Source organism: Microcaecilia unicolor, chromosome 12 (assembly GCF_901765095.1).
Source record: "Microcaecilia unicolor chromosome 12, aMicUni1.1, whole genome shotgun sequence".
Classification (NCBI taxonomy): domain Eukaryota; kingdom Metazoa; phylum Chordata; class Amphibia; order Gymnophiona; family Siphonopidae; genus Microcaecilia; species Microcaecilia unicolor.
This window is the reverse complement of record NC_044042.1, coordinates 32,337,549-32,355,547: the sequence shown is the minus strand read 5'-3', so window position 1 is coordinate 32,355,547 and position 17,999 is coordinate 32,337,549. Positions and strand designations below refer to the sequence as shown.

The window sequence follows — 17,999 nt, the reverse complement described above, 5'->3', positions numbered from 1 at the left end:
TAGTGGAGAAGGGAACAGATAAGAAGGATTTATCCATGGAGCGGAGTGCACGGGAAGGGGTGTAGGGAAGGACGAGTGTGGAGAGAGATACTGGGGAGCAGCAGAGTGAATACATTTATAGGTTAGTAGAAGAAGTTTGAACAGGATGCGAAAACGGATAGGGAGCCAGTGAAGGGTCTTGAGGAGAGGGGTAGTATGAGTAAAGCGACCCTGGCGGAAGATGAGACGGGCAGCAGAGTTTTGAACCGACTGGAGAGGGGAGAGGTGACTAAGTGGGAGGCCAGCAAGAAGCAGATTGCAGTAGTCTAAACGAGAGGTGACAAGGGTGTGGATGAGGGTTTTGGTAGAGTGCTCGGAAAGAAAGGGGCGGATTTTACGGATGTTGTAAAGAAAGAAACAACAGGTCTTGGCAATCTGCTGGATATGAGCAGAGAAGGAGAGAGAAGAGTCAAAGATGACCCCAAGGTTTCGAGCTGAGGAGACAGGGAGAATGAGAGAGCCATCAACAGAAATAGAAAACGGGGGGAGCGGGGAGGTGGGTTTGGGGGGGAAAATGAGAAGCTCAGTTTTGGTCATATTTAATTTCAGGTGGCGTTGAGACATCCAGACAGCGATGTCAGACAAGCACGCTGAAACTTTGGTTTGGATGCAAGATGAGATATCAGGGGTAGAAAGGTAGATTTGGAAGTCATCAGCATAGAGATGGTAGGAAAAGCCATGGGATGAGATTAATGAGCCAAGGGAAGAAGTGTAGATAGAAAAGAGGAGGGGACCAAGAACAGAACCCTGAGGTACGCCGACAGGCAGAGGGATAGAAGTAGAAGAGGATCCACCAGAGTGAACACTAAAGGTGCGGAGGGAGAGGTAGGAAGAGAACCAGGAAAGGACAGAGCCCTGGAATCCAAGTGAGGACAGGGTATCGAGAAGTATGCTGTGATCGACAGTGTCAAACGCAGCGGAAAGATCAAGAAGAATGAGGATGGAATATTGACCTCTGGATTTAGCCAGTAATAGGTCATTGGAGACTTTAGTAAGCGCAGTTTCGGTTGAGTGGAGAGGGCGAAAACCAGATTGTAGTGGGTCAAGAATAGCATGTGAGGAGAGAAAATCAAGGCAGCGGCGGTGAACAGCACGCTCAAGTAATTTGGAGAGAAAAGGAAGGAGGGAGATGGGTCGGTAATTAGAGGGGCAAGTAAGGTCGAGTGAAGGCTTCTTAAGGAGAGGTGTGACCACAGCATGTTTAAAGGCAGCAGGGACAGTCGCAGTGGAAAGTGAGAGGTTGAGAATGTGACAGATAAAAGGAATAAGAGTAGGAGAGATGGCATTAAGAAGGTGGGTGGGAATGGGATCAGAGGAACAGGTGGTACATTTTGAGGAAGAAAGGAGAAGTGTAGTTTCCTCAATAGTAACTTCAGGAAAGGAGGAAAGGGAATGAGGGGAAGGAGAGAGAGGGGAACGGACTAGTGGAGGGAGAGCTGGTGAGGTAGAGAAAGCAAGGTTTATCTTTTGAACCTTGTGAAAGAATTCAGCAAGGGTCTGAGGAGATAATGAAGGGGGAGTTGGGGGAGGGGGCACCTTGAGGAGAGAGTTCAATGTGGTGAAGAGAAGTCGAGGATTAGAGCCAAGAGAGTTGGTCAGTTGGATATAATAATCCTGTTTGGCACGTAAAAGGGCAGATTGGAAGGAGGTCAGCATGAACTTAAAGTGTAAGAAATCAGCAAGGGCCTGAGATTTCCGCCAGAGGCGTTCGGCGGAGCGGGTACAGGAACGTAGGTAGCGGATATTAGAAGTCAGCCAAGGTTGGGGTTTTGTACGCCTTACAGGGCGGGTCATCAAAGGTGCAAGAGTGTCTAAGGCAGAGGATAGAGTATTGTTGTAAGAAGAAACAGCCTCGTTAACAGACGTGGATGGTGCCACAGTAGAGAGGAGGTTTGAAACATGGGAGGATTTCTTTATAGAATGGGCTTGAGCTAGGCACCTACTTTACCCTCTTATCCTAGGTGCCTTGTTATAGAATTACCCTCCTACAGGGGGGGGGGGGATTCTATATATGGCAACTAAATCAGTGCACATTGTGATTTGTGTGTGCAACTTAATTGATTAGAGCCAATCAGTACCAATAATTGGCTGCTAACAGCCAGTTATTGGTGTTAATTGGTCTTAATTTGGATTTATGTGCAAATTGTATTCTATAACACTGTGCATAAATCCTATGGCATGTAAATTCAAGGAAGCGTGGCCAGGGGTATTCCCAGAGTTTACGTACATTGTTACAGAATAGACCCCCCCCCCCCCCCATCAGCCCCTAATCTAGGACTGCTTTCAGCAGCTGTAACTGTGCCTTAAGTTAGTTGCCATTTATGCGCTATTCTGTAAAGGGCACAGACTCTTAGTGCTCTGCTTTTAAATTTTTCGGCGCCATTTATTGAAGCTGGTCCTTAGTTCCTGAAACTCTGTAATTTACTGCTTGGTATGTGTACAGCCCCCTAGTGGTACAGCACGGCAATACCTGCTGCCTTGGTCCACACTTGCACCCTATGGTTTAAATGTAAAATCCATGTGCCACATGCTTTCCTCACTTGTTTCATGTTAAAAATGCAGGGTATGTTATATAGATAAGTAAAACAAACTCCTACTGTATTGTATTAAAAAAAGAAAAAAAAAACACTACTCAGTTTAAAATGTGTTATGTGAAACGTAGAAAGAATTACCTTGGATGGAAACTGTTGCTTCTTTACTTTTTTTTTTATAGATGGGAGGTTATTGGCTAGCATTCACTCAGACACAAACAGAATAGCATTACTGATACAAATAGTGATTTCCCATACATCTCCTATTCACTAGTCTCGCTGCTGCTTGTGGAGCATTGCAGAGTGTAGTCACAAAGAAAAAAAATAGAATCCTATCATATTGTTTAGTTTATTGACACAACATAAATATAATCATATTACACCTGAGAAGGGCCACTAAACCTCATTCTGGAGCATCCTTTGATACTTTCTTATTGAACCTACATAATAAACAATCTGCCAAGTTTAATTTTAATTCTATCGTAACTAATCTTCCCCTCAGCAAGATTTTCATATCTGCATTAATGCATTGAAGGGAAGATGAAATTAACAGTGATTATCTTCAGGCATCTTAAGTTATTCTGACAGCAAAATCTTCAAGTACGTGAAAAAAAGTTTCAGCAACAGGAAAATGTGTTTATTCTTGAAAGTAGGGCAATTCTTCCTGCAGCTGGAAGACAGCAAATGGATCTGCTTAATACACTAGAAAAAGGATTACAGAAGGAGAGAGAGCAATGATGAATGAGTTATGTCACTACAAAAAGGAAAAGCCAAGTGCTGTTGTCAAAACAAGTAACACCTTTATTAAAACATAACTTTGATACTCCAGTTGCCAACACTCATGGAATCCATAGGATCCAGCCATATCTCTCTCCATCAAGAGGGAAGGTAGAGAATGGGATACTGGAAGCATAGCATTCCACACACACTCCCAGAATCCCCTCCTTCCAGTCCTCATGGTCCTGCAAAAGCCATCAAATATAAATATAGGAAATAACTGCAGCTGAAGACCATATAGTCTGCCCATCCATACCATCTCTTAATCTCTATTATCCATATTTGCTTGTCTCATGCTGAATATAATTTGGGTTTACAGAAGCAGTACATACTCCACCTTAACTTTGGACACTTCTCACCTGAGTTAATCATTAAGAAACTGGGGGGGTCTTTTACAAAGGTGCTCTAGTTTTTTTTTAGCACACACTAATGATTAGCGTGTGCTAAATGCTAGAGATGCCCATAAGAATATATGGGTGTCTCTAGCGTTTAGCGCATGCTAAAAATACTAGTGTGTCTTTGTAAAAGGACCCCTTGTAGAATAAAAGAGAGCCACTCTGAAATGGCAAAAAGTATAAATGATATTTACAAGTTTCAGTTCAAATAAGTTACTAAACAGGAGAATCCTGAAAATCCTACTCCATTGTCAGGGATGTGAAAAGAAACTAAGTACACAACAGATAAACAGCTGAAGGGACAAAAGACGGGGGTTCCTGAAAGGTGAGATGTCAAGGGTGACACGACTAAGGCACATATCATCGTTTGTATGAGCTAGACTCAATTCCTCTGCTGTAAAGTCTTAATGACAGCATGTGGTTACACAACCTTAGTATTATACACAATACTTCAGTGGGAAGGGAGAGGGGAGTCAGCAAGATGACTTTGCTAAGTCTGCCTTTGCAGGATCTTCAGGACAATCCCATTTTGTCCTTGTCGCTTCATTTTCTTCCAACCTCTGGGCAGCTCAAGCCACACAATGTCTTGACCTCTATGGCTCCAGATCCGTAGCTGTTCTTTCCTTCAAGTGCCACACTGCCCAGGTATTTTAGTGAGCCTTAATGAAGGTAGGTGGAATGATTCCATCGGTACCATGAACTGCTGCATGAAAACAAATACAATCATTTGTAAAATTAGAGAGGTTTTCTGGGAGGTGCCAGAGATCATCCTGACATTTTATCATACCATAATAAAATAACACTAAAGCACACTATGATCACACATGGAGTACCAGACACACCAGCATCAAACATCCACGATCAGTTACAATACAGTTAAAGACACTGACCACCAAACACAAATTGCACCACCTGTCACATCAGTCTCAATCGTCCACTATCGGTCATACTGGGTACGCTGTACAAAACGAGAGGCTCCTGGTCGTTTAAATCACTTGGGGCTAACCAGCAATACTCAGCAGCACGTAACCAAACAATGCTGCTAAATGGCCAACCCCTAACCAGTCAGTGGGTGGAACATGGCCCTAGCTAGTTAGCGGCAATATTCAGACCACTAAAGGGCTAGGTAAGCTTAAAAAGTTAGGACAGAAAAAAGGTTGCCCAAACTTTATGTGCCAAGTTAATCCAGGCACTAGTCTGAATATTGGCTGGTGCCCAGTTAAACTGAAATAGTGTCTGGTGGCCCCCCTCCTACCCCCAAAGAAAATATAAGACCGCCCCATCTTGGTAGGGCCCCCTGGGCCTACCTGCAGAAGTGCCTGGTGCTCTGGGGAAAATTGGGCAGAAGCAATACCCACTCGCTCCTGCCCAGTGCTGGCCTGCAGTTCAAAACGGCTGCCATCTTGGTAGGGCCCCTGGGCCTACCTGGAGAAGTGCCTGATGTTTTAGGGGAAAATTGGGCAAGAGCAATACCCACTCGCAGTTCAAAATGGCTGCCACAATCTCTAGTGGCAGTCTCACGGTACTTCAAGTACCATAAGACTGCCACAATCTAACTCCAGGCCGGTGCTGGATAGGAGCGAGTGGCATAATATCTGCTCAATTTCCCTCTAGACCACCAGAGGCTCCTCTATGTAGGCCAGGATGGAGGTGTGGCAGCAATCTATTTCATTGGGCGGGGGAAGGGACAGGGGGGCTGCTTGACCTTGGTTTTATTTTATTTATGCAGGTCCTGGCAGATATTCAGCCGGGACCTGCATACGTGGCTTATATAGGTCCCAGATGAATACTGGCTAGGACCTGCATAAGCTCCCGCACCAGAACGTCCATAATTAGCTCCACATATTCAGGGCCGGTTTCTGAACATGGCCTGGCACTGAATATTCTGGTCTAATTTAGCTGGTGACTGTCACTGGATGAATATTGGCCAGACTATGATTAAACCCACTGACCACAAAATATACCAGATTTAAATTGCACCACCAGTCACACATCCACTGTCAGTCAAACTGCAATTAAACACACTGACAGTCAGGCACACTAGAATTGATCCTGACTGCCATTCACACTGAGATCAAATTCTGACCACCAAAGTCAAACTCCACCACCAATCACACCAGGATTGGATACTGACAGATAGATAAACACTATCACCTCCGAGTCAAATGCCAACTACTAGCCATACTACTACTATTAAACATTTCTATAGCGCTACTAGACTTACGCAGCGCTGTACAAATACTAAGATTAGATGCAAATTGCTACTTCCACATCAGATTTATCTTCATCCACCTGCCTCCCCTGGAACACATTCTAACTTTAACAGTCACAGCAAGATGGAATCTCCAATTCCTTACCCTGAAGAGCTGAAATTAGAGGGGTTTATTCCTGCCTTGGAGCTGTTCTGAGCAGCATTTGGGCTACTGGTATGGAGTCCTATTCCTGGAGATGAAGGCTGACTTGAATGCCCCGGGGAACACGATGATGTGACTACAGAACCGGAAGAAATGTGTCAAGTTTTCTCCTGACCTATGGACATCTTTTTCCAACACCCACGCTCTCAAACATTCAGTCTCTGGGAATTTCTCTTGCGCTTGTGTCTCCCACTACTTCTCTCTAGTTATGGGAGGGCTGGACAATAAACAAAATCCATTCTATAACTTTCAAATTTAAAAGCAATAAATCGAAGCTGGCCGCGTGGCTCAATTTCAGATCTCTGCACTGCGTTGGAAATGGAGGACCTTGGTTTGTTTATAAGGTGGTTAATAAATAAATTATGGTGGTCTATAGCAAATATGGCAACTTACAACAATTTACTTTATAGCGCAGTATTCTATGTTCAGAACAATGTCAACACAATACACATTAAAACCAGGTTGATTATCTAATAGGGGCTTCTCCCTGGGTCAGGCAGAGCTGAAAATGTTGCAGGAGTAGAGTTCACACGCTGGGGGGGGGGGGGGGGGGGGGGGGGAGGCAGTTGCAATCATCACACAATAGCAACCTCATTTAGGACCTATGAAAATACAATTCCAGCAAGAACTTTGTTGCATGGCCCCTGCCTATAAAGTTGCTGCAAAGTTTGGCATAGGTGAATGGAGAAAATATTAACAGAGAGGGGGGGGGGGGGGGGTGGAAATCCCCAGGGGAGTGCTAATGCAGATTCATGGCATCATATTCCAGAGACAGGCTTGCTCCAATGCAGTTGGAAAACCAGGTTCAGGTTTATTAAATTTGATTAACCGCCCAGGGAACAAAAACCATCAGGGTGGATTCCAAACAAATAACATAAAACAATTTACTGAAAAGAGCGCCATTAAAAATAGGTGAAAGTGCTGCCTGTTACCACGTCTCCAGCCCACAGCACCCCATCATCCGACCACACCCAGCACACGAGAAAAACAAAGAGAACTGTCAGACCTCAAAAAAGTGCTAGCCTCTTTAAAATTCACCATTTTTATGAGAGCTCTGTGATTTCTATTTTATATAGGAACCAGAAGAAAAAAAGCAACACTTGTCCTTCAAGACTAGGACAACAGGAGTACTTTATTAGCCAAAGACCCGACATGGGCCGTGTTTCGGCGTCAACAAGGAGCCTGCCTCAGGGGTCAAGTTGTAGATATAGCAATCGTACAGAGTTCAAGTTGTAAATGCCTTAGGGACAGCCAAGGTAGCTTGCATTAATTTCGCTGTAGCGCGAAAAAAAGGGCTCCGGCAAAGGAGCCTTCTCCTGTTTGATAAGAAGGCTCCTTTGCTGGAGCCCTTTTTTTTTGTGCTACAGCAAAATTAATGCAAGCTACCTTGGCTGTCCCTAAGGCATTTACAACTTGAACTCTGTACGATTGCTATATCTACAACTTGACCCCTGAGGCAGGCGCCGAAACACGGCCCGTGTCGGGTCTTTGGCTAATAAAGTACTCCTGTTGTCCTAGTCTTGAAGGCCCAGTGTTGCTTTTTTTCTTTTGGTTTCTCTGATTGTATACTGTATTACCCTCTCTGTCTGTATTATTTTATATAGGAAAAATAACTAAGATTAGCTCACCTGCTGCTGGCATGGTGCTGTGAACCTGGGGCACTGCCAATTGCACAGGGGTTGGAATCTGTAACAAAAATAAATAACTAATTAAACACCACTGCCATGCATGTTTCTGCTCCAGAATAATACTGCAATGCACAGTCTTCTAGAACATTCCTGCTCCAAAACATTGATGCTATGGACACTCCTGCCCGAGACCTATCTATGCACATATCTTTTTCAGCAGTGCATACTCAAAACACTCCTGCAGTAAAACTATACAGCCATGTACAGTTCAGCTCTAGAATTATACATATATGTGCTCCAGAAACTACTTATTCTACTGTGCCAGAGTTACACAGCCACACAACACTCCTGCTCCAGGATTTGACATTTGGTATCTGCTGCTACTCTAGTACTGCATACCCAGACACACTCACTTGTCTAGAATTGTACATTGGTGATTTTAGAGGTGGTGTTATTGGATAGTTGATTCGTTTTTCTTTCTGACGTCGATTACAGAACCAGACCCGAACCACTTCTTTCTCCATGGTGAGTTGTTCTGCTATCATGGTGATCTCCTCTGAACTGGGTTTGGGATTCTGCAAACACATTAAAAGCAAATCCCAGCGAATCAGAGATCTGAAAAAGGGGTCTATATGATGTCCAAAGCCGAGCAAGCGAGATGGATGGATTGAGAGACTAGGCCGTATGGCTTTTTATGTTCTGTCTTGTTCTGTGTTTCAACATTTAAGTATAAAAATCCAGTCTAACAACACAAAGAAGATGTGTATTACCTAAGAAAGCTGCTCAGTGTTCAAAGAAATGTTTTGTTTTGTTCTTGTAATTTAATTTTTCATATGTTTCATTCACATAGAGGACACAGAAGCAAATGTGTCTCTGGGATTCTTGGGCCCATTCAGAAAAAAAAGGGGGGAAATCGAAGAGTAACATCACACACAGAAGGAAATAAAATACTCTCCCATCATACACAGTAACAGACAGGTGTACTCATTCGTTTGGTTTTCACACACACAAACATGCATGCACACAGATTGGCCTGCACTCTTTCAGACACAGAAATCTCGCACAAGCAGAGAGGCACACACCTCTATCTAGTCTCTCAGAAATGTCTACAAATGGGATGTGAACGGGGGAGGGAGTAAGAGAATCATGTGAGAACGACACACATTCTCTGTAACACACAACTGGAAAACTGGAACTCACGTCCTGAAATCTCTTCTCTAGCGTCAGGCGGATGCTAGTTTCAATGCTTGTCCGTTTCTTCCTCTTCCGTCCAAACACTTCACTGAGTGAGGGATATGGATTGGGGGTGCTCATAGCTGAATCCAAAGGGGCAGATTCTAGATAGAAGAACAGGAAGGCTTGATTTCTGTATGAGGACCATAAGGTGAGGTGCAACACATTAGTGCATAAATACATGAAAATTTTGGCAATGCTAGGAATGCCAGCAGAAGGGTAAACCCAAGTTACATTGACAAGTTATTTCCAGGCCCAGTTCTGCTCTCTGGGCTGGCTGGAGTACAGCTTTGATCACAGTTCAACAGCAGCATCTGCTGACAGGATTCAGGGTCCAGCTTAGCCAGATTCTGGAGGGAGGTACAAGTTGTGGCCTCTAGGCAAGGACTTTTCTCTAAATGGGCAGAAGGGGAGTGTCAGTATCTCATACAGGTCACTCAATCTACTTCTAACCAGGCCCAGATTTAGGCTTAGATACTGGGCAAAGGTGCCAAATTTTTATAAGTGCCAGAGTGTTACCTCCCCTTAATGCCTCTTTTTGGGTCTGGTGCTGCTGTATATTTCAACCATCCAGTCCCCGAGCATAGCAGTAATGGAGCCTTCTCAGGTCTGGTAGTGTTCCATCCCTCCTGTCCCAGTGCATGGCTTTCAGAGTAACAGGAAGCCATGTGAGAGGAAAACGTGAAGTGCCACCAGGCCTAGGCAAGATCCACATTGAATTTGAACTGCACAGGAGTAGGTAAGAGGGCAGGGTCTGGTCAATTCAGGGATGGGGGAGGAGTGAACAACCTTCCTTCCCCATTGCCTACGGACATGCACCATGGAAATACGACCCTTTGCTTAGCCCTCTATCCCATGTGGATCACTCACCTACACCCAGCACTGTGTCTTACCTGTGTCACTCACCAAACGCAGCGCGGTTTCACACGTGTCACTCATCTACACACAACACTGAGTCTCATGCGTCACTCACTTTACCTGCGTTTCACAGCTACTCCAAGCCTTGCTTCTCATACGCAGACTCACTCTTACCTGTGACGCACAGTTACTTCCAGCTCTACATCTCACATATGAGACACAAGGCAGGTAATAGGTGAGTAACACCAGGGCCAGCCCTATGATAACCCCAATTTTAAGTCCCTCCTCTTATGCAAATGAAGCCCCATGATGAGTCTTTGCATATGGCCACACATCCCCCACAGGCTGTTTGATTGACCAGTCACCCACCTATTCTTTGCCTTGTGTCTCATATGCATCATTCCCCTATGCAGTTTTGTGTTATACACTCATTGCTCACCTGCATCACTCAGCCACTTTTCCAACAGCGGTTTCAGTTTGCACATGTTTTTAAAGCTCAGGTTGAGGGCCTCAAAGCGAGAGATGGTGGTTTGACTAAAGTCATTTCCATACAGTTTCCCCATTGCCAGGCCAACATCACCCTGCAGAGAGATGAAAGCCAAGTGTTATCTGGAAGCTAACATGTTATTTTCTATTTTATCTCTTTAGTGTGATACTGTGCAGTTTGCATGAGTGGAAAAGCTTATGGTGTTCATCAGCTTTACTGCCTGAATTCTGGAAATCATGCGCTCTGAAATGACCGTGTATACCGGGTCTAAATCTATCTCCTTGGGTGACCAGAGTTGGAGGGTGAAGGAGATCCAGCCATCATTCCACAGTGACAAATATTGGTCAGACCAGGGTGAACACGTACTGTGTTCTGTAAGAAGCTCCAGTCTATTGCCCCAGTTAAGGACTGGCACTTTAAGCACTAGGTTAGATGGGAAGGGGTTAAATAGGGGATACTAACCTCATGACATTGAAATCCCTACCCCTATAGAGAAAAATTTCCAGTTGAGAAATTCAACACCCAAAGGAGGAGAAAACTGCCTGGAAAGAAAAAGTGAACCTCTAAAATAAAGTGTTCTGAGGATAAACACATTTGAAAAGCTTAGCCAGAAAGGGCCTAACCCTCCAGAATGCCTGCCAGCTTCCCTGTACTGCCTTATGTACCAAGGAGATCTCTGATCTTCATAGCAGTTGCTTCCTGTGGTCCCAGACATGATTAGACATCAATGCACACATCCATGTGCCTTTACCTTATGGGACCACAACTGCAGAATTCAATTACTATGGAATTGTGGCTGGAAAAAAGGTACCTAACATTTCAGTCAGAGGTTAAGGGCTGGGAACTTGTAAAGTTTTTTCAGTAGATAGAAGGCCAATATGATTAGGGGTAGGTAATGTGCCAGCTGGTGATAGGTGGGATTCTTTGGTAGGGATGTTTTTTTATGGATTGGTAAAGTTTTTGTAGTGTACAACTGTGATTTTGTGCGTTTGTAATTCACTGTGAACGTTGATGAAGCAGATCGAGTTATAAACAATTGCTCTGAATATGTTTTATAAATGCAGGTTGCAGTGGCTGACATCTACTTTCTGCCTCCAGAAGACCCAGAAGCATCTTGCTATGCAGCCACACATGTAGGGTCCAGCCTGAACATAATGTCAGAGCTGGATGGATTCTAAACACTTGGTACACATTCATACACCCACCCCTCTCCTACCTCTTCCTGCTTTCCTTACCTGTGCTTTCTGTATCCTCCCCCTCACCTGTGCTCCTCATCCCCTTTCTACTTCACCTGCACCTCCTCCTCTTAAATGCCTTTATATCTCATCTCTGTTTGTGTAACCCTCCCCTCCCCCTATTATTAGTCCTGCAGCACCTGAGTGAATCCCAGTTTGATTCTTCTCTGCTTAAATGTCTTTGCAAATTTCTCTAGCTCCTCAAGGTCACTGGGCTCCTCTGGTGCTGCTGAAGATGGTAGATGTTTTGGGACTGGCAAATGCTGTGACATCTCAAGATGAGGCTCCAAAGAGGACACAGGAAGCCCTGGGCGCCCTACTGCCTGTAACAAAAATAATAAAGATAAAGTTCAAATTAGGCATTCTCATTGTGCTTGATTAATAATTCTCATACTGGGTAATAATTGAACTGTCACTATGTGCAGGGCCACTGAGAGACAGAGACAGGGCCAGCAACCCCCTCCCCCAGGCTGCCGCCACCACCCCCTTACCTTCCTGCATCTGCTGCTCACTCTGTCACTCTCCTGTACCTGTGTGTCAAGACCTGGGTTATCGCATTAACATAATCACCTGGGTCATAGGAGCCGACTCTGTGGGTGCTTGAGCACCCCCAATATTGAGAAAATTCCTTGTATGTGTCCAGGGAGGGGTTACTTCCACTGGTCTTAGCACCCCCAATAATTTTGAAAAGTTGGCTCCTATGACCTGGGTCCTGACACACAGGAACAGGAGAGAGACAGACCGAGGGAGAAGAACCTTCTGCCTGCCTCCAGAAGCTTTGCTAGTGCCAGACCCCCCTTGGAGGCTGGGCCCGGGGAATCTAGTCTCCCCTGCCCCCCCTCTCAGCGACCCTGACTATCTCCGAGATTGAACATCTCTTTCTCTGCTCAGCTTATACCTACCTCTCACTACTTCTCTCTATAGGTGTTCTACAGGGTGGCAAGCGCCACCCAAAAAAATTGGCTTGCCACCCAAATTTCAGCCGTGTGATTGGGCCTAGGATAACCATACCCCTGCCTGAGTCTCTGGCTTGTTGTTGCTACCCTGGTCTAGCAGTCGCTCCTTCCACTCCCCAGCTCTTGGGCTGTCTGTTTAAACTTCAGCACCACAAGTGTGGTACTAAAGGGTGGAACTGTATCTTCATGTTACTGTAACAGGAAGTTGCTGTCCCAGCCACCAGTACTGCTGAAATTGTTCATGCTCATGATGCAGAAGCAAAGGGGCCAAAGGCTGGGGAGTGGAGGGACTGACTGCTACAGCTACTGCTTAACTAATCTGGAGTAGGAGGAGGGCAAGGGAAATGTTTTGGAGACAGGGGAGAGACATAACCAGATGCTGGTAAAGGGGAAAAGGGAATGGGTGGTTGAGAAGGAGGCAGATGAGAGATGAAGGGGCAGGAATATATGCTGGGAAAGAGGTGAGGAGAGAGAAGGGATAATGGAGAAGGAGGCAGGACAGATACTAGGAGAGATGGTGGTTGCTGAGGAAGGAGGAAGAGGCAGATGAGGGAGAGAGAGAAGCATGGACAAACGCTGGGAGAGTGATAGAGGTAGGGATTGTAGATGCTGGGGAAGGAGGAAGATGGGTGAGTTCTAGGGGAAGGGGCTAGGAGACAGGAGATCAGATATTGAGGACACATGGTGGAAGGAGAGCAGAGACTGAAATTTGGTAGAAGAACAAAAGAACAGAGCATGAGATTGACTGGGACTGAATAGAGTGTTGGGACATCAGGGATTAGAAGGTGATTTGAGTAGCATGGGAACCAGCAGACAGAGATTAGGAGGACAATGGTAAATAAGATGTGTAAGGGTATGAATAGGGTGTGTTAGATACACAATGGGAAATGGGACAGTGAAGAAAAGCGGAGAGATGGTATGAAACATCTAGAGGGGCTAGGAAGGGGCAGGAGGCTGTGGAAAGGAGTGAGAGAGGAAGAGAATGGACATTTGAAGGGAGTGAGTGAGGGTGGAAATGGAAAAGGTGAAAGGAGGAATGAATAGGGTGGTAAGAGGTAAGACAGAAAAACAGCTGGAGGCAGGAGAGAGAATGAATGACAGGGAATGAACCAGGGCAGATAAGGGGAAGAGAAACAGAATAAAGTAGATGAGGGCTGATTGAGAGGAAGTATAGTAGGTGGATGAGTAATAGGAGGCTTGAGAGTAGGTGAAAGAGACAAATAGAAGATGGGGGGGGGGGGGAGGAGTGAAAGACTCGTGAAATGAGAGAACTGGAATGTGAGAGTGAGATATGGAAAGCTGAACCGGAGGGTGAGATGAGGAGGAGTAAAATCTACCTAAGGTTGAGTAAGAGATAGATGAGAGAAACTGAGAAAAGACATTAAAGGAAGGATCATTTTTAAGGAGAGATGGAGAGGGAAAAGGGGAAAAGGCAAGGAAAGAGAAGAAACAGAACATGAGAAATATCCTGGAAAGGATGTAGGAAAAGACTGACAAAGGGAAACTAGAAGAAGAGCCCAGGAAAACCCTGATTAGAAAACAAAGGTGCAAGAAAACATTTTGAGTTTTAGTGACAAAAAAAAATCTTTAAACAGAAAAATCTGCAAATATTCATTGTGTTAATACTACATTTATGCACAGTGTGAGGTTGGAATTTGTTCTGTATTCCTGTGCTACAGTTTGTTTATGAAGTGCTCCCAAAATACTGGGCCTTTCAAAGACTTTCTCCATTCTGTTGCTAAACCCAACAAAACAGTCCTTAAGTGTACAAAATTGAAAAGAGAGAATGATTTCCTGGCACTTGATCATGTTGATAAATACACTTCTGCAGTATATATGTGTCTTCTCTTACAACAGATAAAGGCTGATACTTTTCTTATAATCTTTGATAAGATAAAAGTTGCAGAGCCAGAGTAAGTACATCTATCCTTCTTCTGGGCCCTGTATCCTGCTTACCTGAGATGCCATGCCCAGCCCAGGCTGCTGTTGAGAAAGAGAGAGGAGGCTTGGCTGCAGAACTGCTAATGAGGTGAGGGGGGGGGGGGGGGGAGAGTAAACACATGATCACTTGAAAAGTAAGCGCTACCTTTGTATCATGAATCAACAAGAACTGATTGAGTGATTTATTTTGCCCACTTGTAGGACATAAGATGGAACTTTTAACAAAAAAATAATAGTTAACATTTTTTTTTTAGATTTCATTTTCCATTCAGTCAACACAAATAATTATCTGCATTTACTATTAAGATTGGTAGACAATGAAATAGACAGACTAATTTCTTTTGGACAACGCAATGGAAAACGTACTGTCTCTAATGGAAATAGCCACTAGGTGGCAATAAAGCTCCACAATAGTTTGTCTGACAAACCTAAGCAAAACAAGCCTTAGGTCCTGGGAAAATTTATGCAAGAAATTCTGCTGAAAATATAATAAAATTCTAAAATCAGAATATTTGCCACAGGGCAATATGTTGAGCACAGAGTACAGTCTAAGTCATTGGGGGGGGGGGGGGGGGGGGGGGGGGGGGGGGGGGGGAACACTCTATATCTGTGGAGTGGAGGAGTAGCCTAGTGGTTAGTGCAGTGGACTTTGATCCTGGGGAACTGAGTTCAATTCCCACTGCAGCCCCTTGTGACTCTGGGCAAGTCACTTAACCCTCTATTGCCCCTGATACAAAATAAGTACCTGAATATATATGTAAACCACTTTGAATGTGGTTGCAAAAACCTCAGAAAGGCAGTCTATCAAGTCCCCATTTCTACTGGAAACCAACCATGCCTCACTGACCACTTGCCAAAAATCTTCAAGCAAGGCAATAAGTTGATCAATGATGCCTCCTTCAGGGCTCCTTAAAGATACAACAATTAGTCAGCAGGTGTCTTGAAACAGCTCCAGTGGACCATGTTTACCTTTTAAGTTAAGTAAAAGTTTTGCAACATTGAGTGTGTGGCACCTGGAGGCATTTTTTCAAAAAAACAGAGTTGTGCTATGATTATATGCCTGGACAGCTTTGAAGACCAGTGAGTCCGTGACTGTCCTTTGGAAACATATGAACACATCTCTATACATATATATAGAGAGAAGACTGCTAACAAGTTTATTGAAAAGTATTTGTCAGCACTGTGTATTATATTTATGACAGAGATGGGAATTCAGTACTATTTCTGTCTATTTGGAATGCCAGGTCTGCTGATATTTTTTTTTGGGTTACATTTGTACCCTGCGCTTTCCCACTCATGGCAGGCTCAATGCAGCTTACATGGGGTAATGGAGGTTTTAAGTGACTTGCCCAGAGTCACAAGGAGCTGCCTGTGCCTGAAGTGGGAATTGAACTCAGTTCCTCAGGACCAAAGTCCACCACCCTAACTACTAGGCCACTCCTCCACTACATTTCCAATGTATTGCATTATTTGAAAAATGCCTTAGCGTGGTTATTTGGGTAAGCATTTTGCATTTACTTTGCTTTAGAAAATCTGACTTTTACTGTTACTATTTATTGTACTGTCACAATTGTAATATGAAAATAATTTTATGCTGTTTTAACTTGGTTTTATTTGGCATCACTGTTTGTTTTTAAGGGAGGTAGTTATTAAGGTGTGGTAAAAGTCGGACCTATGGGAGGGAGAGGAGTCTGTGGGAAAGGGGGGCTCTTCAGGAGGGAGACGTGACAGAAGGGAAGGGGTGATGTGATTGCAGGGGGAGGGGCTTTGGGAGGAAGGATGAGCTTATGGCTTTTTGCTCAGTCCCTTTAAGATGCAGCCAGGAAGCATTGGGCAATACATTAGTGGCCAGATGCTACTGGGTAGAAAAATTAATTCCAGCTTCAAGCTGAAATTATTTTTCCAGTGTTTCCCACAAACTGTGTTATTTGATTTACATAATAATGAGGCATTTGCATGCTTTGCATCTCATTATTATGTATCCCCTGGTAACTAAAATTAACATGCATTATAATGCCTGTCATTTCTGTTTAATATAGGTTCAAGGGAAAATAATCTGTGTTATTTCCTTAACACATCTTAATAACTCCCTCTAAGTTTGTTTTCTCTTTGTTATGCTGTATTTTTAAAAACTTTTTGTTGAACCACACCTTGAGAATTTTGTAGGTGTGTAATAAACTGGTAATCATGGGATTCCCATTAACACAAAAAGGTGTAGTTCTTAAATGCACTAACATGCATTGTCCATAAATAAACTCCACTGAAATGAATGGCGCCTGAAAGTAAACATGTATTATGGTCATATGTACCAAACATAGGGCTGAAACTCTTACCTTGTTGTCCAGGCTGTGATTGGGATAGCAGAAACTGGGAGGCTGACTGGAGATGGCTGGGGAGCAGTACAAGCTGCTGGAGAGGGTGAAGAGATGGCATATCCTGAAGAGCAGATTGGATCAAGAATTATTGGGAAAAGGATGGTAAATAAGACCAAGAATACTATAACATCTCTGTATCACTCCATGGTGTGACCTCACTTTGAGTACTGCGTTCAATTCTGGTCACCGTATCTCAAAAGAACATAAGCGTTGCCAGAATGGGACAGACTGAAGGCCCATCAAGTCCAGTATCCTGTTTCCAACAGTGGCCAATCCAGGCCACAAGAACCTGGCAAGATCGCAGAACAGTAAAACAGATTTTATGCAAATATTACAAATGTAACAAATAAATAAATAAATGCTGCTTATTCTAGAAATAAGAAGTGGATTTTCCTAAGACCATCTCAAAAAAGCTATAGTGGAATTAGAAAAGGTTCAAAGAAGGGAAACCAACATAATTAAGGGGATGGAACTCCTTTCATATGAGGAAGAAGCTTAAGAGGTTAGGGCTCTTCAGCTTGGAAAAGAGACGACTGAGGAGAGATATGATTAAGGTCTACAAAATCCCGAATGGTGTAGAATGGATAAAAGTGAATCGATTTTTTATTCTTTCAATAAGTACAAAGACTAGGGGACACTCAATGAAGTTACATGGAAATACTTTTGAAACAAATAGGAGGAAATATTTTTTCACTCAATAAATAGTTAAACTCTGGAACTCGTTGCTACCAGAGGATGTGGTAACAGCAGTTAGGGCCTCTTTTACAAAGCTGCGCTACCAATTCTCGGTGCGGCAAATGAGAGGAAGCCCATTCAGTTCCTATGGGCTTCCTCTAATTTGCCACGTGGGAATGGCTAGCATGGCCTTGTAAAAGAAGCCCTTTGTGTATCTGGGTTTTAAAAAGGCTTGGACAAGTTCCTGGAGGAAAAGTCCATAGTCTGCTATTGAGACACACATGGGAAGCAGGGATTGGTAGCATGGAATATTGCTACTATTTGGGTTTCTGCCAGGTACTTGTGACATGGATTGGCCACCGTTGGAAGCAGGATACTGGGCTAGATGGACCATTGGTCTGACCCAGTATGGAATGTTGCTACTCATTGAGATTCTGAATGGAATCTTGCTACTC

General features: G+C 44.0%; 1 protein-coding gene across 5 annotated transcripts in view; it reads right to left on the bottom strand.

Annotated features, from left to right (window-relative positions):
- Window positions 1-3,827: 3,827 nt before the first annotated feature.
- Window positions 3,828-17,999, bottom strand: part of POU2F3 (POU class 2 homeobox 3) — a 75,269-nt gene continuing 61,097 nt past the window's right edge. For 4 of the 5 annotated variants that reach the window (XM_030221771.1, XM_030221773.1, XM_030221775.1 and 1 more), the window contains exons 5-13: window positions 16,828-16,930; window positions 14,510-14,574; window positions 11,738-11,920; window positions 10,315-10,456; window positions 8,985-9,121; window positions 8,198-8,359; window positions 7,785-7,842; window positions 6,100-6,232; window positions 3,828-4,445 (exon numbers count right to left, since the gene is read on the bottom strand). In XM_030221771.1, the coding sequence (XP_030077631.1) occupies window positions 4,403-4,445; window positions 6,100-6,232; window positions 7,785-7,842; window positions 8,198-8,359; window positions 8,985-9,121; window positions 10,315-10,456; window positions 11,738-11,920; window positions 14,510-14,574; window positions 16,828-16,930 (1,026 nt within the window). In that variant the 3' untranslated portion in view covers window positions 3,828-4,402. The remainder of the gene's footprint in view (window positions 4,446-6,099; window positions 6,233-7,784; window positions 7,843-8,197; window positions 8,360-8,984; window positions 9,122-10,314; window positions 10,457-11,737; window positions 11,921-14,509; window positions 14,575-16,827; window positions 16,931-17,999) is intronic. The other variant, XM_030221772.1, reaches the window with a different exon arrangement.